This window comes from Pseudonaja textilis, chromosome 1, assembly GCF_049901715.1.
Source record: "Pseudonaja textilis isolate UNSWEBS1 chromosome 1, rPseTex1.2, whole genome shotgun sequence".
Lineage (NCBI taxonomy): Eukaryota > Metazoa > Chordata > Lepidosauria > Squamata > Elapidae > Pseudonaja > Pseudonaja textilis.
This window is the reverse complement of record NC_141990.1, coordinates 98,899,424-98,922,224: the sequence shown is the minus strand read 5'-3', so window position 1 is coordinate 98,922,224 and position 22,801 is coordinate 98,899,424. Positions and strand designations below refer to the sequence as shown.

At 38.4% G+C, this 22,801-nt stretch overlaps 1 protein-coding gene across 1 annotated transcript in view; it reads right to left on the bottom strand.

Moving 5' to 3' along the window:
- The window catches only part of LAMA4 (laminin subunit alpha 4), a 109,955-nt gene that overhangs the window by 53,829 nt on the left and 33,325 nt on the right, over positions 1-22,801 (bottom strand). Inside the window, exons 3-7 of the mRNA XM_087912821.1 lie at positions 22,161-22,285; positions 13,152-13,232; positions 11,527-11,741; positions 6,216-6,311; positions 3,649-3,800 (exon numbers count right to left, since the gene is read on the bottom strand). Coding sequence (XP_087768947.1) covers positions 3,649-3,800; positions 6,216-6,311; positions 11,527-11,741; positions 13,152-13,232; positions 22,161-22,285 — 669 coding nt within the window. The remainder of the gene's footprint in view (positions 1-3,648; positions 3,801-6,215; positions 6,312-11,526; positions 11,742-13,151; positions 13,233-22,160; positions 22,286-22,801) is intronic.

The following is a 22,801-nucleotide window of genomic DNA, read 5'->3' as shown; positions in this document are numbered from 1 at the left end:
AATCCAGATAATAATAGCTACCCCTTTTTCTTTTTACCATGCTCTATGGATATGAACATGGTCTAGCTGTTTAGAATGCAAAACCAGATTTATACTGAGAATATGATCTATCATCCTGGTCATGCCAATCTTTTAAAACATTTTAGGAAAGTAAATATAGATCCATTTAGAGGAAATTCTATTTCTTCCTTTTAATTCCTTCTATTTTCCTCCTCCATTTTAACACCCCCCCCTTTTTTTCTTATTTATTTGATTTACTTTGAGCATTGATTTCCCAGTTTATTTCAAGAAACCAAGGATGTTTACAGTAAAAATCAATATATTAGCACTCCAATTTACACTAGGTTTTATAGAAAGAAAATGGAACAGCAGTCAAAGTACTTTAACTGGATAACACATACTAATATTTTCGGTTTTAGTACCAACTTTCAGAAAGCTATTAATGAGAAAACGAGTTGGATCTTCTCTGCCGGAATGTTTCAGAATTTGATGTGTCATCAAATTGCTCAACAGTACTTTCGGAATTGTTAAGACATAAAACGTTTCTCCAAAATGATATCACTATTGGGGAAAAGTTGTATAGATGAAAGTAATTCACTGGATATTCTGGTTTTAAAATGTATAGGGCTATAAAGGTCAAATAGTAGCTAGAAATGGAGAGTATGATAGAGCTGTTTCAAAGAAATGGGAGTTATATTTTTATGTACAGTCTCTGTTAGCCAAAAATCTGCTGCAATATTTTCATTTGCTTTTCAAAGACCACTGTATACAGTATAGAGCAGAGCAACAATTAAGATATGGTGGAACAAATGCAGTTAGTCATATAGATGATTTTTAAAATCTTGTCCACATCCTACATTCTGCTATTCCGTGACATATATGTCACTTTGACCAGATGTTTTCCAAGTATGGGTCTATGTACTGTAGTTCAGCCTCAGCTAAATACTGGCATCCAAGATGAAAACCAAACTCAGAAAAATCTCCTTTGCTTTCAAGAGAAATGCCATTCTGTTCAATACAGGATGAAACTTCAAGTAATCATCAGAACAACTCTTGTAGCAAGATTGACTTTCAGTGGTTAGTCCACATTAATTCCATCACCATTTTGAAACAATATTCAGAATGATAATATCCCCCTCTGAAGAATAAAGCAAGGAGACCAAAGAGTAAGTGGTGACCCTAAATCCCAAACTTCAAATTACCTTCTTCAATGTTTTCATGTAGTTGTTCAATAACAGTATAATATAGAACCCATGGTGTTAAGTTTGAGCAATGAGAGGCTGAACCAGAGCATGAGTGCAACAATACTTTATTATAACAATAAAGGGCTGACCGTGCTTGCCACGCCTGGAACTGGCTCGCAGCAATCAGCAACTGGTTGGACCCCGCAGCCCGCTTTTATAGCTGGCTGCTGGGAGAATCAACCAATGGGTGAGAGGGAAAAGTCGCCCACGCAAAGGGACTGGACCTGAGTGAGAACTCCTAGAGTCCTCAGGACATAACACATGGGACAACTGCAGGCAAAGAACTGCTTCAAGAAATCACCACAGTTCATATTATCAGGTGAAAAATACATAGAGAGTATTTTTCTTTTAATGCCTTTTGTTTGTTTTAATTAAAAAAAAAACTTAGTTGAAAAAGATTTTCCTATCCCTTTGTTTTGACACCATCCATGACTTCTTCGATATCATCCATTGAGAGGCTTGCTTCCTCAGTACCAAAAATGTTAATCCCCTCCTTGCATTAGCCACCAGCCAAGGTGTTAAATAAGCACTACAATATTAACATCATTTCTCAGACTACATCTCCAGGAAGGACAGAAGCACACACCCCTCCTGCCCAGCATCTTGCCTTCAGCTTCAATCCATTAACATAAAATAATATTACAAGCAATGACATTAAAAGTCATTGAGAGACCCAACAGAATCAAAGGAATGCACTCCTCTTGCTTAATTCCTGGAAAATGCCCTTCATCCAAGTTATTTTAAAATTGACCTCATTTTTTTATTAATAAAAAGACTCCAACCACTGAGAGATCAGTTTTTCCATACAGCTTTCCAATAGCTGATTAGTGGCAAGACTTACTCTGCAATTTATTGTTATATCACCTTCCCCCACTTGTCACTTCTTTCAAAGGGAGGGAATCTATAGATTATCTCTTTCCCCCTCTCTCTACTTCACTTTTTAAGAAGAAATTGGACAGTCATTTGCCTGCAATGGTTTAGGGTCTCCTGCCTCAGCAAGGGGTTGTACCAGAGAAGAGAAGAGAAGAGAAAAGGGGGTCAAGCTATTTTCCAAAGCACCATTATTCCTTGTATGCTACAAGGAATAATGGATGGAAACTGAACAAAGAGAGATTCAACCTGGAAATAAGGAGAAATTTTCTGAGAGTGACAGCAATCAACTAATGGAACGGCTTGCCTTTGGAAATTGTGGGTGCTTCATCATTGGAAGCTTTCAAGAGACTGGACTGTCAAAAATGATGTAGGGCCTGCTTGGGCAGGGGGGTTGGACTAAGTACAAAGTACCTTCCAACTCTGTTAATCTGTAACTGTATAGAATGGTCCCTTCCAATTTTGTTATTCTGTTAATACTTAACTGCACCCTATCAAAATAATTTAGGAAAAAAGATGGTGACCAACCAAAGGCTTACAGCTGAATGGAAATTAACAAACCTAAATCTTTTTTATTCTTGACTGATACTGTCCATTCACTATACTCATGTGCAGTGCATGTATAGCTCTCTCTCTCTCTCTCTCTCTCTCTCTCTCTCACACACACACACACACACACACACTTTCTCTCTCTCTCTCTCTCTCCCTCCTTCCCTCCCTCTCCCTCTCTCCTATCTCTCTCACTCATGTCTTTGTATCTAAATTTCTACTTAGACAAACTAAACGAATATACGAACTGAGTATGCTACAGAGCTGTGTCTGAGATTGTGCAAGCTGAAATTGAAGTTGCCTTAGTGGTAATAAATCTGGAATGACCATGGTACGCATATCATGTATTATTTCATTGTGACGTTAATGACTTGTAAACTTGCTGAGCTTGAAATTTCTGCAGACTATAACTCGATCTATTTATAGAATCGTAGAATCATGGAATTGGAAGGGACCCCAAAGGTCATTTAATCTAATCCTCTGAGATGTGCAGGACAATATATTAAGCCATGCATAAAAGGTGACTATCCCGTCTCTTCTTAAAAATTGTAAGACAGAGCTCACAACCACCATAGGTAAGATGCTGTATAGATATTATTCCAGGGAGTTTTTGTTATATTTAAATGACTCTTGGTAGTTGTAATTTATACTTGTTATTTCTAATCTTCGTTTCTGTGGCAATGGAAATTAGGTCTTGACCATCTTCCCTATGGCGCCCTTTTATGTATTTGATTGCTGATATCATGCATTGACATGTGTTCTATTTTTTCATGGCATATAATAGCTGAGGAAGGAGCAAATTTAAAATGGAACAGAATTATTATTTTCTTTGTAGTGGGCCAGGTTTCATATCTTCTTTTCTCCCACCATAAAAAAAAAAATTACCTAAATCTCCCCACTCCTGTTTATTTTAACTCTGAATGGAAGCTGTTTCCAGAAACAGTATTTTTTTTTAATGAGATTGAAGAATGAAGAAATTAGGTACCTTGAGGATAAAAGTAGTGGTATTGAGGTCATGCAAGTGTTTGTGAGCTGCAACTCCAGTGGAGATGCTTAGTAGAATTTCTTTGCTTTCCTCAATGGATTGGATTGCCAGGCTGATATCATCAGTCAAGTCCCAAATGCATTTGTCACAACCTAGCAATAAATGAAAATGAAGACAGTTGAAAAGGATTACACATTTTTGTTAGAACCCTGCAAAACTCAAGTGGCTTTTTTGCTTTATAAAATAATGTTCCTGCTTGTTTTCCCCATTTAGGAAAAATCTGCCAAAAAGATATACAGCACAAGAAATTCACAGCAAGAAATTCAGATTTTTGTTGTACAGTTATTACCAGTAATATTGAAATAATAAAACCTTTATATCAAAAATATATAATCTTTTCACATTTCTAGATGGCTTTAAATTCACAGAAACACAATAATGTTAGTATACAGTGTTCTCAAAGTGAAACACCTACTGCCTTACCTAACAAGTACAGCATATAATTAGGAAACTATAGGAAATACTCTTTTGCAGGGCAGCAAGAGAAAAAAATAACACTTAAGTGGAATAATTAATTAAAAGGAAAAGAAAGCAACTATTGCAGAACACAAAAAAGAGACAAAGTTCATATGAACAATTTTCCAAATGTAAATGGATTTATTTTTAATGGGATACTAGACAGATTTTATTTCTTAAACATTTATCTCTGTGAATACCAGATTTAATAAAAGAGATACACAGAACAAAAGACATTGGTCCCTGTTTTATAACCTATCTTTAGCTTAATTTCACAAAAGAAAGATCTGGGGCTGAAGTTGACCAGAAATCAAGACTGAATTTGGATTTTTAAAAACTAGTTACTTTATTAATTTATGGTCAAAAGCCCAAAGTATCGTCCCCAACAGAATTCAGTTCTTTATTCCTAAATATATTGAGGGGTGACCATTGCCAAAGAAAATGGACAAATCAATAAAGGAGAATATTTGTAGCTCAGAGTTGAAATGATGGGCCCTTGTGCTCTCTGAGCTTGCTTGTTTTCTTGCAGACGTTTCATTACCTCAGGTAGCATCACCAGTGCTAGTGCTAAATGCCACCTCAAAATAATTGGATACATTATATTTAGAAAGTAGATTTGATCTAGGTTTCCAGTCATTTTGTCCAAAACTTGGCTGCATGAACTGAACATTGAAGTAGGCAGAACAACTGTCTTAAATCTCGGTGGGATTAAGTTTCCTAGGCAGATTGGGCCTTTGGTGTAGAAGCCTTCATCCTGTTTCACTTCAGGTTGTCTCCTCTTTGAAATGCCTTTCCTAGGTTGAACTTTTCCTTCTCCCAATGAATCATTGTGAAAAGGGGCATTTAAAAAAAAAAGGAACAACATTCCTTCAGGGGTAATTTTTTGGGAGTCACATTTTGGAGTTGAAGCAAGGCATGGATGACGAGAGCCTATGGCTAGACTTAAGCGTAGCACACAAAATTATCTGCTACAATGTCCTACCAGTGAATGACTACTTCCGTTTCAACCACAATACAAGAGCACACAACAAGAGCACTCAATGTAAACCGCTCCAAATTTGATTGCAGAAAGTACGACTTCAGCAACAGAGTAGTCAATGCCTGGAATACACTACCTGACTCTGTTGTTACATCGTCTAACCCTCACTCCTTTAACCTCAAACTAACCACTATTGACCTCACCCCTTCCCTAAGAGGTCTGTAGGGGGTGTGCATAAGTGCACCATCGTGCCTACTGTCCCTGTCCTATTGTCTCCATTTATTCGTACCTATTTCCTCTACTCTTACTCATGTTTATACTTTAACCTATTATCTTGTAAGCGATTGACAAATCAAATAAATAAATTAAAATAAATAAAGTTTATGGGCAAACTTTTATTTCCATTCTTCTCTCTCACTTCTTTTTTCTAACATATTCTTGCCTCTTGTTCAGGCATCTGGCTAAACAGAAGGATCTTTCAGAGACCTCAGAACTACAGTCTGCCTAGACTTACTTCAGGTAATTCCTATGCTAAACTTTAATGTAGAGGTAGTCCTCCAATTACAACAATTTGTTTAGTGACCGTTTGAAGTTACAATGGCGCTGAAAAAGTGACTTATGATTATTTTCCACTCTTATGACCCTTGCAGCATCCTCATCATCATGTGATCAAAATTTAGAGCCTTGGAAACTGACTTGTATTTATGATGATTGCAATGTCCCACCTTTTTGTGATCACCTTTTCAACTTTCTGACAAGCAAAGTCAATGGGAAAACCAGATTCATTTAACAACCATATTACTAATTTAACAACTGCAATGATTCACTTAACAACTGGAGCAAAATTCACCAAATAATTGTCTCGTTTAGCAACAGAAATTTTAGGCTCAATTGTGGTCATACTTTAAGTAGAGGATTACCTGCAGCATATTCTAATGTCTACCTCTTTTACATCTATCATTCCATAAACTAATGCTGGCCAAAAGGACCACAGAATATATATAATTTGGAGATGTAAACATGGGGAAGAAGGACTGAGTGTAGCAACAGAATACATCCCTGCTCTTCTTACTGATATCTGGGCAATCTGTGACTGGAGCAGGCATTGGAGGTTCTCCGAGGCATTGTCCTGTTCGACGATCACAAGGTGCTCCTCCACAGTTGCATGCTGGGAAAAGACAGGTCAATTTATTACTGTGCACTTGTTTAAAATGGTAAGCATGCAAGTAAATAATTATTTCATACTGGGATATTGTGAACTCTCTGAGATAATTTAGACAAGAAGTACTAGCTCTTTCTTTTTTTTTTTGTAGAGGGTGTTCACTAATAGAATCTTGCAAGACTGCAAGTAATTCTCCCCTCTTTTCCTTTTACTCTCTATAAAACTAGGGAGGGTCTTTTCTGAATACTTCACATGCTATCACCCCTTCTGTGAGTTGAGACATCTTTTACATGCCATTTATCTAGCTGACGGTTCTACAATATACACTATACTATACACCCATATCTTCATTTCTTAATTCCTCCTTACCTATTTCCTCAAACTCCCTTCACTTTATTTTCCTTTCCCTGGTGTTTCTTTCCTCGATTGTTTTTCTACAATCTTCAGCCATCTCAATTGCTGCCCACAGCTCCTGCCCTCATGAATTTTTTCTCTCTGTTGTTTGTGTCAATAGAGGTCAGTTGCCCAGGAATCAGGCATGTAGGAAGAAATGTGAAATACTAAAACAACTTTTGACTTTATATTTTAAAGAATTGGTTTTTCTTCCTCATATGAAAAATATTGACCCATCTAAAATCCTGAATTGTACTTTGGCTATAGCCTGGGAATCCCTTGCCCTCTTTCCTCTAAAAAGGCACTGAATGGGCTTATAAGAAACACAATGTTTTATACCCTGACCACTTGCATTATGGAGGAACCCTCTGGAGCTTTCTCATTCAGCTGTAGCAGCATACCTACCCTAAGTTCAGACACAATAGCTTGTTAAAGATGTCAAGATTCTTTATGCTATTCATTTCATACAATTTTATAGGGGAGAAGGTGCTTAAAATGGTGAATAAAAACAGATGTTACATAATAAATTAAATAAGTTGTAATATAATACTTATGGTTCTGGAATATTTATTGATATTCTTGCATTAGAGAGACCGACAGGTAGAAAGCCATTCTATATCCTTAGTCTGAATTCAATTAATAATTTGGCATTAGAAGCAAAGCTACATCTAGGATTTTATATTATGAGGCCAAGATATGCTTTCCCTTTGCTCAAACGATATAACCCAAAGCCAATAGGCTTAGAAAAATAGCTGACTGATAGTTGATCATAATAAAAAAAGTTTGGTCAAGCATTAATCACAATATAGAATAGTTTAAATTTTATTTTAGCGTACAAATTCAGTATATTCTATTACTGATACTTTCCCTCTGGAAATTTTTTGGGGAGGGAGGAGGCATTGTAGTCAGTGTTATCTTCTGGTCAACTGCCTGGACTAGATCCTGCAGTTTTCTTGACAAAATATATTTGGAAGTGGTTTGTCACTGTCTCCTTCTTAGGGCTGGGAGAAGGAGAGGCCACTCAGTTGGCGTTTTGCCTCAGGTGGGACTAAAACTCAGGGTCTCTGAGTTTCTAGCCTGGTGTCTTAACCACCACACCAAACTGGCCCTTCATCCCTTTGTATATGTTAATAAAGTTTTAGTTATTTGGATGATTGTATTTGATTGGCTTTACTTGCTTGATCAAAGAGGTTCATTGTATGTACATCCTTTTTATATGTCTATATAGAATGTGACTATATGACTGTGTAGAGATCTCAGTGAATTTAAGGCAGCATTTATGTACTACCTTACAAACTATGTTATTTTAAGACACAAGGAATTTGGCATTGTGACGTTTGATAATAGTTGTTTTTCTATAAAGCAAGAAATAAACATATAGGTTTGGGGAAAATGTATGCAATAAATCAGAAAATAATTCCAGAAACAATTATTGCAATTGAACAATAAATGTGTTTTTTTTTAAATCATGACCTAACTAATTTATATGTGAAACATGTAAGTTTGCAGCATAACAGCTCTGAGGAAATTACTGACATATAAAAAGTAACACTCTTGCAATTTTGAATGTCTATGCTCTTACATTTACGAAATAATGCTATTTTGGTAATGGCTCATTTGCATAATCATGTTAATAGAATATCTGTGATTTCCCATTAGATGCTTGCTAATTTACAATTTCTATGCTCTGACCCTGATTAAAAAAAAATAACGCTGATAAAAAATTGCATTACTTTTCATGCCGTTCTTTTAATCTCTGAATTCTAAAAATAAAACTGGCTATATTTCTCTATAATGTTGAAGTGTTCAAAATACTACAGATGAGAAATGAATTTATCTAACACCTGTAGAGAAAGAGGACAAAATTCCCAAATGTATATATGTATTATCTCAATCAACAGACTGTTATCACGAATATAATATAAACCTTATACTTTTTAAACCTTATACTGCTTGAAACGCTAAATTATTTATTACTTTCAAGATAAAAAAAGCAGAATAGTTTGTGCAATTTTTAAATGTTGGGCTTCTAAAGGATTCATTTTTGGAATACATTAATTTTTTTGGCACTTTTGTCTTATTATGCTTTAAAATTAGCTTAGTCCAGGGGTGGGCAAACTTTTTGGCTCGGGGGCCACATTGACTTTTAAAATTTGACAGACGGGCCGGCTCAGCACAAGATTTTTTGAGAATCGCCCCCCTACCCTTTCTCCCACCTTCTCCTCCTCCTTTCCCTCCCCTCGGAGGCCCCCTGAGTCAGGAGTTGCTACCGCCAGCGCAGCTCCACATGGCTCCAGTCCCGCGTTGCCTCGGGAAGGGAAAGGCAAAAAGGAAGAGCCGCGACGGCGCTTTGCAACGGCAGCAGCGGCACCAGAGGCTCAGGCTCAGCGGCTCCTGGTTTTGCCTTTCCCTTCCCAAGGCAACGCGGGACTGGAGCCGCGCGGCGCTGCGCCGGTGGTAGCAACTCCTGACAGCCCCAGCCGGACACCTGAGCGGAGCCCGGGCAGAACTGCCTGTTGCTGCTGCGGGCGCTGCTGCGGGTGTCTGGCTGCTCAAGTAAAGAACCGCACCAGCTCAGGGCAACTGTGAGGAGCAAGAGGGGAAGCCAAGGTGCTCATTTCATAGCAGTCAACTTCGCTCTCTTTTGCTCCAGTTAGGTGCTCCCGGCATGCACAAGGAGCATGAAGGGAGGCAAACACCGCACAGATGCATTTTAAAAGTCAGAGAACTTTGCCCAAGACTTCTTGTGTATTCAGGGGCTACACCTCTCCCAACGATGAGTTGGTGGCGATCTAACAAAATGTCTTCCAGCTTTTAAAGATTGACTTTAAGAGCGCCCCCATGGAAGAAGCCAAGAACGAGAACAAAAGTAGAGGCAGCGGGGGCAACAAGGGCATGTGACAGTCCCCTCCCAGGTGACAGCCAGGGCTTTGGCACCTACTTTTTTCCTGAGAGGTGCGGTGTCTGCCTCCCTTCATACTCCTTGTGGAGGGACACACATGCCCCATCACTCCTGCCATCATTACGTTTGCTTGGCTTCTTCCATGGGGGCACTCTTAAAGTTGACCTTTAAGTGGTCCCGGAACATCCGCCTACCTGCCCAGTACCCGCCCTCCCAGAGCACGCTTTCTTCCTTCTCCTGGAGAATGTGCCTCTTCCAGTCCGGCCTGGCCCGGCCAGCCAGCAGGTGACCACATGTCCTGGGGCTTGTCGCGAGATGCCTGCAGCATGCTCTGTTCTATGTGTCAGGCCCAGCAAGTCCGAGCAGCAAGTCCGAGCAGCCGGTTCATAGAACAGGGTGGTGCCGGACCATTGGAGAAGCGGAGCAAAGCCGGAGATTAGTAGTTGCCTCTTTCAGCGCAGAAAGCTTCCCCCAAGCAGCCGGCTGGTCTCCTCCTTCTCTGCGTGTTTGTTCTGTATGGCCGAGGAGGAGGAAACCAGCTGAGAAACACGCTGCCAGGCGGGGGCCACGCGGTGCAGGGCAACACACCACCGCCTGGCCCTGGTGAGGGAAAGCAGTGGGCATTCCCTGGGCAGCGACCTCGGCCCCGCCACCAGGGAAGCGGCTGCCCAGCTCCGTGTTGTGTGTGCAATTTTTTGGCGTGCGGCGCGGGGTCTCTTTTGGCCAGCTCCGATTTTTTTTTCAGAGGGGAATACTTTTTTTTCAGAGGCGGGCCGTATTAAAATGACCAATGGGCCAGGTGTGGCCCTCGGGCTGTAGTTTGCCCACCCCTGGCTTAGTCCCTAGGATGGGTTGGTTTTACTGTGATATAAATGTATAAATTGCATGATTAATGCACTCCTGCAAAGCAGACAGATATCCTTTATGGATAATAATGTCAGTATATTAATCTGCCTTGCTGTAAAGGCACAAAGAAGCCAGATTCCCTCTGAAATAATTTTCAGAGCAATAGGAATTATATCTCCAGTTATAAGTTATATGATATTTAAATGAAAGTTCTGATCTTAGTGGCACTGTTCCTTAGCAATGTTCCTCCAATACTAGAGCTTTTAAAGAAGAGATTGGACAAGCATTTGTCTGAAATGGTTTAGGGCCGTGATGGCGAACCTATGACATGCATGCCACAGGTGGCACGCAGAGTCGTTTGTGCTGGCACGTGAGCTGCAGGCAAACTTACCTCAATGGGCATGCACGCGCCTCACAGTTGATTTTTGGCCAGTTTGAGGCCTTTTTTGGACTCCCAGAGGCTTGAGGAAGGCTTCTGCAGGCTTTTCAGGATGAAAAGTAGGCCCATTTTGTCACTTCCTGTTTTTCCAGAAATACCAGGGCCTAGTTTTTGGCCTATAAAGTCTGAAGAAGCCTGCAGAAACTTTCCTCAAGCCTCTGGGAGGGCGGAAAAGGCCTCAAACCAGACAAAAATCAGCTGTGAGGAGCAGTTCAGGTAAGGAGGTGGTAGGGGTGGGTGGGTGGGGATTGCATGCACATGCTTAGGGGGTGTGGGGAGGCACGCATTGCCTTCTGGGTGCTGACACACGAGCGTGAGCGTGCAAACACCCACACAATTTTTGGCACAGGAGCTCACAAAGGTTAGCTACCACTGGTTTAGGGTTTCCTGCTTGAGCAAGAGGTTGGACTACAAGATCTCCAAGGTCCCTTCCAGCTGTTATACTGTTTTTGTTTTTTAATGTTTGTATTTCCAATGTTATTTTATGTATCCATAAAATCTGTTCTTCTTTTCTATAAACTCACCAAAATATTTCTGAGGGAGATGGGTGGTTTAGAAATATGCAATATAAATAGTCAAGAGAGGATCAATTTTTCATGCATATTCATGGAACATATCAAATATTTTACAAAATGTAGTACCTGCGCATTTTTTAGCTATTCTAGCATCCCCATAATAACCAGGAGCACAGAGCTCACAATTGAATCCTGTGGTACCACGCATGCAGTTGCGACACTGGCCTGTCACTTCATCACAATCCTCAACGATCAAGTTAGGATCCGAATTGCCGCTGCAGTCACATTTTTTGCAAGTACTGCCAATCACCAAAGGGTTTCCATAATAACCTGGAGCACATCTGGAGTGAAAATACAAACCCAGAAATTATTCATACGCATGTTTTTCAGATCTTTTGGCCTGGTGGCATTTTGAGGGGGGTGGGGATAAATCTACAACAAGGTAGAAATTTGGAGCACTTCCCTTCACCCAGAAATCTGATCTATTGCTCTGACCTCCAGAGTTCCAAGATTGAAATTTGCATTGCTTCCTTATACTTATCTAACACCAATATTTTTCATGAAATATTTCCAGCTTCTTTGACATAGCAGATTGGTGAGGAAAATAAATTATTAAAAAAAATCATGCCAAAAGGTCACGCTGTAATATAATTTTTCACATTTCATCCACTTGATATATTCTTCAATTTTTTGACATAGGTGTTCAAGAGATTTGAAAAGTGTTTTTTTAAAAAAACAACAACATTGCTTCCTGGGGCCATGGAGTGCTGCTTGCCCTTTCAATGGGAAATCAGTTGAAATGCAGTTTATTCTTACTTAATTCTTAATGTTCATATGCAGAGATGTCAAAAACGCACAGCATCACTGGGACGTCATGTGATGTATCACATCTTTTTTTCCCCTTCACTAAACCGGGTGTGGGTGTGGCCAATATGTGATGCATCTGGCCCACGGACTGTGAGTTTGACAGACCTGCTCATATGTATGTAAGAACACCTCTCTTTAATAGGGGAACTGAATTCATTGAGGTTCATGTTAACTTGTTCTGATCCTGGGCAAATTTTTGCATTCAGTCACTCCATGGGACCTACCCAAATGAAAGAGAGCCTGCTCATAGAGTCATCAGGAATGCAAAAGTGGAGCTACAAATGATACATTTCTTTCCCCCGCCCCTAGCAATTGCTGCCCTGGAAATGCCTGAAACGGCTTTGATTTCTAATAGATTTAATACACTCCAACACTTCCATTATAGAGTGAAAATGGCCCCCATGTCCCACCACTCTCATAGCCTCATGCCATCAGCAGCCTGCTCCCCATGGCCTTAACTTTTTTTAAAAAAAATGATAATGTAAGTGCAGCACCCAGATATAAAAATCTGTTTTATGCAAGCTTTTTTGGTCTTTATAGGTTGTTCCTCTCATTCATTTGAATTTCCATTCCCATTCATTTGATTTATATAACCTATCCTATGCTTCTCTTCCTTTCCTTTCTTCAGTACAGATGGATATATGATGGAGACTATTTATGCACTCAAAGTGTGATGGGTACTTTGTACACTTGTGAGTTGCATATGAATGTGAATTCATTCTTACACAATTCTTAATGCTCATATGTATGTAAGAGCACTTCTTTAATAAAGGAACTGAATTCATTGAGGATCATTTCAATAACTTCAGTCGGAGCAAGGAATAGAGAAGTAAAGCAACTGCATTGCTAAATTGAGATTTATCATTCTTAAAACATGTCCATACCTTTCGCAGTTTGACCCTGCATACTGTTCTTTGCATTTACAGCGCACCACTCCATTTTTTCTGTAACAGGAGACTCCAAAGCTAAAAGTATATTAAAAAGTCATTATTAGATATGATGATTCACATACTCATGAATGTAACCTGTACAATACAGAATCTCAATGGGTTTACATTGAAAACCTTTGTTCATTTATTGCCAAATGTGGGAATACCTCATCCTGATCTAAGGTTTAGCTACTCCTAGAAGATAAAATAGAGATCATAAGCAATGAACTCACTAGCCAGTTTTGAGTGACTTCAAAGTGGGAATCTTAGTTTAGAAATAATATAATTAGTAAATGAAGTAGCTGTTATTTATGCTGGTTGTTGATAGCAGAGGAACAAAGAGAAATCATACTTATTTCCAACTGGTTTTAGTAGGAAAACATATGTTCAGGCTCTGTCATTTCCTTCATTTCAGTCCTTGGTTGCTTTGAAGGAGAATTATTGCTACCCAAAATGCCAAGTGGTGTATAACTTATGTACATGAACCTTTTAGAACCCTTGCAACATAATTCATTCAGATTCCATTGAAGTTAATTAGATTCAAACCATAGGCAATTGCCTGCTATGCAGACTTTGTAAGACTATTAAAAAAAAGAAAGCAAGATTAACTTAACGTACAATCTGAAAATTTTATTTTAATTGAACTCTATTTGAGACAAGTTTTTTCTATTACAGAAAAGATAAAGGAATGCAAGCTTCCAGGCAGTAAGAACTCTTCAGTGGGCAAATAAAAATGTTGAAAAGGAAAGCAGGAGGGAGCAACTATGGCTGGGAAATAACACTTTTTTCTGTTCCTTTTTTCCCCAAGAAAGAAAGAAAAAGAGAGCAGAGATTAATTTTTGCAGCTGTATCAGTCCTTGCTGGAGCTGCTGTCTTGGAATGCACAAATATTGGATCTCTGAAATTATGAATGTGTTAGAGAAATCCAGAGAAAGTCAAATGAAAGGCAACATCCAATTTTTCAACAACACACAAGAATAAATTAACTCTGTGTGACTTTAGCATATCTGAATACTATAAGCTAGCTTTCCCCAATCTTGAAAATTCTCAATATGTTCAGAATTCCAAAATTCTTTACCATTATAATGAAGATTAAGAAACTAGTTGGGAAACTTTATGGTAAGCATTATTACAATACTATCTTTTTTTTAATTTTCCGGTTTGGATATTCTTTGCACACTACCTTGATAATATAATAATGTACTTTAATACACATTATTTTACATATTTTATTTCTTAGTGCACCCCCCCTCCAAATATTCAGCTTTTGAAAGTTGTCCTATTTTAACTTACAAATTCAGACACAGAAGAACTATTCAGTAACTATGCTGTTTAGTAACCAAAAGATACAGTATATTTGCTACAGATGGTGTCATTCATTAGGGAATCGCATGCTTTGCCTGCTCAATAATATTTGGCAATTCTATCTCCTCCTGGGGAATTTTGGTGGGATTCCAAAACCCAAATCACAAGGAAGTCTCTTATATTTATTTCCTGTGGCATAAATTTTATGGGCCAAAATTCTTTTTGTCAGACTCACTGAGTAGATAATGCTGGTTACAGAAATAATATAGATATATTTATCCCCTAGAGCAAGGTTTTATTAATATAGCTTCTTCCCAGGTTACCTAGCTATCCAACATATAGAACAGAAGTCTCCAAACTTGGCAGCATAGCTGGCTGGAGAATTCTGGGAGTCCACAAGTCTTAAAGTTGCCAAGTTTGGGGACTCCTGATATAGAGCATGGAGGCTGTAACAGGTGGGTGGTAAATCTCAAAAAACTCCCTTCACATCAGGTGGCCAGAAATGAGTTCTACTAACACCAGCAGGATTGGCTGTATGGAGCTCATAGCTTCCACAGAATTCTGATGGGATTGTTCTGAGTACCTAATCAAATGCAAATAAAGAATGCTGTATTATTTTTTGTAGGAATACAAAAAAATGATGCAAAGATTCTGGCTTCTATTATATTTCATCTGTATGTCTAAACCACTATTCTCTAGAGCTACCATAAGTGCATTTATTTCCCTTGTTTGGAGATGTTTATAAAGTCAGGGAGACTTGTTTCAGATTGTCATGAAAAATAGTACTTGCACGCTGCCTTCTGTTAACATTTTAATGACATCATTTCAACCTTGTTTCATCCCTGGAGTATTTTTCTCCTCAACCTAATTTATACAAAGTTAATGCCTTATATATTGAAAAGAACTCCAGTTCTGGATACAATAATAAGCTAGAATTATTTCTGTATATTTTGTAAGAAAGTTTGAAACATTACTAGGGAATTAAAATAATAATAATAATAATAATAATAATAATAATAATAATAATAATAATAATAATAATAATAATAATAATATCATCATCATCACATATGTTGACATTTTAAACAACTGATGTTCTGTTGTTCCAGGACTTTTCTGCAAATTCCCAAGCTATCCAATTTGAATGGAGATAATCTTCCAGACCTCCATGCCTGCTCAGAAAATCCATCACAATCCCTACAAGATGAGTTCCAAGAACAACTGTGTAAATAATGAAGCTGCCAGTTTAAAGAACTTGATACATTTTTGGGCAGACTTTATAAATCCTTGTTCTGGGTTAGTCTTATAGCTAATTTCTTTGTTGCAAAACAGAACAGCAAGCCTTTGTTTCCCACAATTTTTAAGGAATTACATTCCTGTAAACAATACATTTTTAATGTAAAAGGAAAAAGTGAATAAAGTGAAAATAATGATGACAGTAATACTTTGAGAATGTATGCCCAAAATCCTAACTATTCTAAGGGCAGGCAACCATGCATGTGTCATTTGTTTAAACTATTAATCCGAGAATATCTCTTTTGCTTGAAAGGGACACACAGCACAGTAGCTTTGAATATGGCTCTTGATAGGATCAATCAGACATAAACCATATTTTAAATCAGTTGCACTTCATTGGCAACATTTTCATGACAATGATGGAAAGATCGATTAGGAAACATTCTTTGCCTTCATGGAGATATGAAATGAGTTGCAAATAAATGGAAATCCTAAAGATGATGGCAAGATATTTTGCAAAACTCTGAGCAATTCAAAAGTTTATTTTCTAAGAATAAATAAAATGACCTCTGATACATATCAACAATGTAATAAAGTCTGGTTTAAATATCTGGTGGGGTGGAGAGGCGCATGTATGCATGTGTATTGAACGGTAGAACATTTTCTATACAGAAGGTACCAGGAATTTGTGTGCAGAAAATGGAAAAACACTTGTCAGAAATCAGAATAAATAACAGTGCTGAATGGAGAAACGTCTACTTTGGGTTAAAAGCTTCAGTAGGTGACAACCTTTAGCTAATTTTAGATGATCTCATGAAGCTAAGCAGATCCAGCCATGTTAGGATGAGAAACTCAAAAAATTAGAAGGTGAAACTCAAAAAATTAGAATATCGTGCAAAAGTCTATTTATTTCAGTAATGCAACTTAAAAGGTGAAACTAATAGATGAGATAGACTCATTACATGCAAATCAAGATAGTTCAAACCGTGATTTGTCATAATTGTGATGATTATGACTTACAGCTCATGAAAACCCCAAATCCATAATCTCAGAAAATTAGAATATCACATGCAATCAGTAAAACAAGAATTGCACATAGAACAATATCGCACCTCTGAAAAGTCTAAGCATGCATATGTAGTCAGCACTTGGTTTGGGACCCTTTTGCAGCAATTACTGCCTCAATGCGGTGTGCCATGGAAGCTGTCAGCCTGTGGCACTGCTGAGGTGTTATAGTAGACCAGGATGCTTCAATAGTGGCCTTCAGCTCTTCTGCATTGTTCGGTCTCATGTCTCTCATCTTTCTCTTGGCAATGCCCCATAGATTCTCTATGGGGTTCAGGTCAGGCGAGTTTGCTGGTCAATCAAGCACAGTAATCCCATGGTCATTGAACCAGGTTTTGGTGCTTTTGGCAGTGTGGGCAGGTGCCAAGTCCTGCTGGAAAATGAAGTCAGCATCCCCATAAAGCTCATCTGTGGAAGGACGCATTAAGTGCTCCAAAATCTCCTGGTAGATGGCTGCATTGACCCTGGACTTAATGAAGCACAGTGGACCAACACCAGCAGATGACATGGCTCCCCAAATCAACACAGACTGTGGAAACTTCACACTGGACTTCAATCATCTTGCAATGTGTGCCTCTCCATTCTTCCTTCAGACTCTGGGTCCTTGGTTTCCAAATGAGATGCAAAAGTTGCTCTCATCAGAAAAAAGGACTTTGGACCACTGAGCAACAGACAGTTCTGTTTTTGTTTAGCCCAGGTAAAATGCTTCTGACGTTTGTTGTTCAGGAGTGGCTTGACAAGAGGAATACGACATTTGAAACCTATGTCCAGGATCCGTCTGTGTATGGTGGCTCTCGATGCACTGACTCCAGCCTCGGTCCATTCTTTGTGAAAGTCCCCAACACTTTTGAATGGCCTTTTCCTGACAATCCGCTCCAGGCTGCGGTCATCCCTGCTGCTTGTGCATCTTTTTCTTCCACACTTTTCCCTTCCACATAACTTTCTATTAATGTGCTTTGATACAGCACTTTGGGAACATCCAACTTCTTTTGCAATTATCTTTTGAGGCTTTCCCTCTTATGGAGGGTGTCAATGATGGTTTTCTGCACAACTGTTAGGTCAGCAGTCTTTCCCATGATTGTGATTCCTACTAAACCAGACTGAGAGACCATTTAAAGGCTCAGGAACCCTTTGCAGGTGTTATGGCTTACTTAGCTGATTAGAGTGGGACACTTTGGGCCTAGAATATTGAACCTTTTCACAATATTCTAATTTTCTGAGATTGTGGATTTGGGATTTTCATGAGCTGTCAGCCATCATCATCACAATTATGACAAATCACGGCTTGAACTATCTTGCTTTGCATGTAATGAGTCTATCTCATCCATTAGTTTCACCTTTTAAGTTGCATTACTGAAATAAATGGACTTTTGCACGATATTCTAATTTTTTGAGTTTCACCTGTATACTAGGAAGTTGAAAAAAAAGTGTTTGAAGGCAATTGCATTCCATTTCCATATTGTCGCCAAGAACATGCTGAAGTTGAATTCAACTTGATGGAGCCTTTTTGGCTTCATTCAGTGGAGCCTGTAAGTGGTTGCCTTTCTGTGGTCGAAAATCTAAACAGGGAGCCATTCCTTTGTGAAAGATGTATTCCCCCCAAACAAGAATATGTGTGAAAACTGGGTTCAAAAAAGGAACTAAATATGTGTGCATGCGTATCTGGGTATGGTGATACTGAAGGTGGGGTGCTTAACCTAAGGCAGTTTAAAATGTAAATATCTGCACTGGGTAATTTTTTTAAAAAAAGAAAAACAATATATGCATTCTATTGATTGAAAAGCCAAAACATTGATGTTCTTTTTCTTTTTGTTAAGCATACTAGAAAAACATAGCTATCATAAAATGGAAGTTCTTCAGAGTGAATTTATTTGATGCTATATATAGTGTATTAGGATTTTACCATATAATGTATTAACATTTATCTCCATGAAATTACCTGCACGTGTACACTAGAAAATAACAAGCATGTTTCCATTCAATGTTTTAAAGGTTAGGGACAGAAGAGAAAAATGATCTGAGAAAACGATGGCTCTAGCTTGATTAAAAATATATTCCTAAAAAGAAAGAGATCTGCCCCCTTCCCCACAAAGAACATCATTTCTTTACAAGATCTCAGGTCACAGAAAACACTATATTGCATTTAATGAGAGGTGTCACTTTTAGAGCATGGCTGAACACTTGTTCTAAATGGGATGAATTGAACCAATTTCCTTAACTGATAAAAGGCTTCTGGCAAAGGAACATTTTCAGCAACTAAAGCTCCTTTCTATAGAGTTTCTGTGCTTTCCTAAAATCCTACCAATAATAAAAGCTATTGGAACTGTAAGGTTCTTGCACATTTTTCAGTAAAACTCTTATGTTGTATTGTGACCAAAGCTGGTTCCCCTAACACAATGACATCACTTTAAAGAAATGACATAATTTTATAGCATGCAATCAGTAATACGGGTAATCCTTGACTTATGACTACAATTGAACCCAAAATTTCTGTTCTTAAGTGAGACATTTGTTAAGTGAGTTTTGCCTCATTTTATGACAAAGTGATTCACTGCAGTTGATAAGTTAGTAATCTGGTTGTTAAGTAAATCTGGCTTCCCCATTGGCTTTGCTTGTCAGAAGGTCACAAAAAGTGATCACATGACCTTAGGACACAGTAACTGTCATTAATATGAACCAGTTGCCAAGCATCAGAATTTGGATCACATGATCATACAGAAGCTTGCAAAGGTTGTAACTGAAAAACCGCCCTAAGTCACTTTTTTCAGTGCCCCTATAACTTTGAACAGTTCACTGTATGAACTGTTGTAAGCCAAGGATTACTTGTACATTACACCGAATACTGTATACTGGGATCCCACAAAGCTTTGCATTTTGCTGAACAGCCATAAGGAAATGTAGAACCTGAGTTTATACACCTTGGGCTCACTACATTGCAAAGACAAGACACTGAAAAAGGAAGACATGGTGGAAATTACAGTGTGATTACGGTTTTAGGTAAACCTGTTCATGAGATATCATTTATTCCTTCCTACTAGGTCAGTATACTAGCCATATGTCTCTGAGATATGGTCAGTGAATAAAAAAATCTGGTTTACTGGGCCACAGCTTCCAGACTAAATCTTCTCCATATTGCTCTTCAAGGTCAATTCGGTTTGCTGTGAATGTTTTTCTACAGGGGTATTTTACAGTTCATGTGTATTGGGGGAGGAGAAGCATCTCATTGATTTGGTAGTGGACACAGGTCACCTCTGATTGGGGAGATACTGTACCTTTTATCATCTCAGGTGACCTTCTACAAATATTGTAAGGCACACCCTTAAGAAAGACTTTCTTTCATTTAAAGGCATTCTCATAAACCTATCTGAGCAAACACAATTGCTTCCCGAAGATTTTGTATCCATTTTTTCTGTTGTACCAATGTTTTCTTTTTTGCATTCATCGTTTATTCTTGTTATAAAATCTTTAAATCTAAGAGACAAACCAAATGGATTTATCTCCACCCGTTGGAACAGATCCCAAATGTTACTAATCCATTATCCACATTAGGCAAAGAGCACTATAAACTGTGATTTTTTTAAAAAAAAAATCATATAGTTAATTGCATCATAACATATCTACCAAAGGGAAAGAAGTAGGAAAGGATTTTTTACCTGATCTTTTACAGTTTCAACATCTGTCTTCCACAATGTATTTTTTGCAATATAAGCAATATGTATGAATTCATGGGAAAAAAGAAATAAATGCCCTGAAAGCAAGACTAATAGACCATCCGTGCAGTCTGTCAGCTTAAAGGTTACGAAAATTGTATGAAATCGGGCTACTACTGAAATGGAAATTATAAGGATAAGAAGTGACAATTTATTAGACTCTTAAAACTATTCTGAGTTTCTGCCCGATAAATCACCATGAATTCTATGTTATCTATATATTAGTAAAACTTTTGTGTCTATAACCTTTAACTGGGTGAAATGGTGCATCATAGACTAAAACTTTTTGAACTGAGGCATTTTCAGTGGTCTAATTTATAGCATGTGCTCCAATCCAGGACCCATAACTCCCATGGAATTGGAATTAGGGAAATGTTATAAAACATTTCATGACAAAAATGATCATAAAGCATTTTATGACATAATACAAAATATCATAAAACATTTTCTGTGGTCAATTCCTAATTTTTGATTGTGTTGTACAGTTCATCATGGGCTAGTTTGAAGGCAGATCCATCTCTTAATGTCTCATGAATTTTAAAGAATTTTTCAACTTCATTAGAAGCTATGACACTGTTGAAGGCATTGAGGAATGTGAGAATAAAATATCTCTGAAACGATGACCCAAGCATCATGGATTGTTTAGCTGAATATAAGTGTAGGATTTCATTCACTCCTCATAATGCTGGGCTCTTATGGATTTCATTCAGAATACTGAATACTTCAGCTGGATATATCACATATATTTTACATATGTAAACGTTCTTATCATTTCTATTAGTCTGGATCAGAGGTGGTATTCAGCCAGTTCTGACAGGTTCTGGAGAACCGGTAGTGGAAATTTTGAGCAGTTCGAAGAACTGGTAATACCACCACTGATTGGCCCCAGTTCTCTGCCTCCCGACTCCCAGCTGATCAGAGTCTCAGCTGAACAGTTGGGACTTCTTTTGTTGCCCAGCACAGGAGAAGAAAAAGCAGGTTAGTGGGGTGGGGAGGGAATGGGGATTTTTGCAGTATCCTTCTCCTGCCATGCCCATCAAGCCACACCTGCCAAGCCATGCCATGCCCACCAAGACACATCCACGGAACCAGTAGTAATTTTTTTGAATACTTTCACTGGTATTGCTGTAATGTTCTGTAACATATCCAAAAAGCCTTATCTGAAGATTTGAGGCATATTTGCCTGAAAACATCTGTGCTCAAATTTGCTCCCAACCAGAAAATTAAACTAGTTCTTTTTCAAGGCACATTTGTACTATAAATTATTTCCTTCCAGTTTGGTACAGTGGTTAAAGCACCAGGAGGCTAGAAACCAGGAGACTATGAGTTCAAATATAGCCTTAGACACAATACCAACTTGTGACTTTGGGCCAATCACTTTCCCTCAGCCCTAAGAAGCAAGCAATGGCAAACAACTTTAGGAGTCAAAACTGACCCAGAGGCACTCAAGCATGCAAATACAAGATAGGTCACAGAATAAAAGGAAAAAAAAGATTAAGTATAATGTCTGCATCACGCAATGCATATCAACACAATTTTTAAAGGTAGATTAAAGCGCAGTGAAGTTTGGCCATGGGTATTTTTCTCAGCAGCAGGAGGGATGGCTTAATAACTGACATCATTTGAAAATAAATATTAGTTTGCCTACTTGGCCACCAGAGGCAAGGGACAAGGGCAAGGTTGGCAGAAGCTGGGTGCTCCTCTGGTCACATCACCCAGGTAGCCTTCTGGACATCGGTCACAGTGGTCTCCAGTTGTGTTTCTTTGGCAGTCCTGTCATATAAGAAAGAGAGAGAAGGAACACAAACATGTAAGAATTACTTATTCAGACGACCCAGAAATTATTGACATGAACACTCCTGGCAATCAGTGTGAAAAACCTTGGTGTTGATATGGCGATCTGGGGTTTATTGATGGATAAAAATAAGATTTTTGAATTGCATTTGAACTTTTGAAGCTGAACATGTCAGGTTTGCTAACAAAGCACTAACCAAATAGTTTGCAAGATATAATTTTGGAAGCCATATTTCTGAGCCTGTTTAGAGCTGCTTGGTGCAGTTTGTTCTTGTTCTAAACCATTCCACCACCAGCCCAATCATCAATGCTCACAGTGAGATCTATATTAAAAAATTCATTTCTTGATGCCCGCTTGGAATTAGTTTACAAGCTGGCAAACCTGTAATTATCAATTCATTTCCAAGAGCATCCATACGGGTATAAGGAATGGTTCCAATTCTTAAAAGTTAGTAATTGAAGAAAGCCACAGACAGGTATGGGATCCGACCGGTA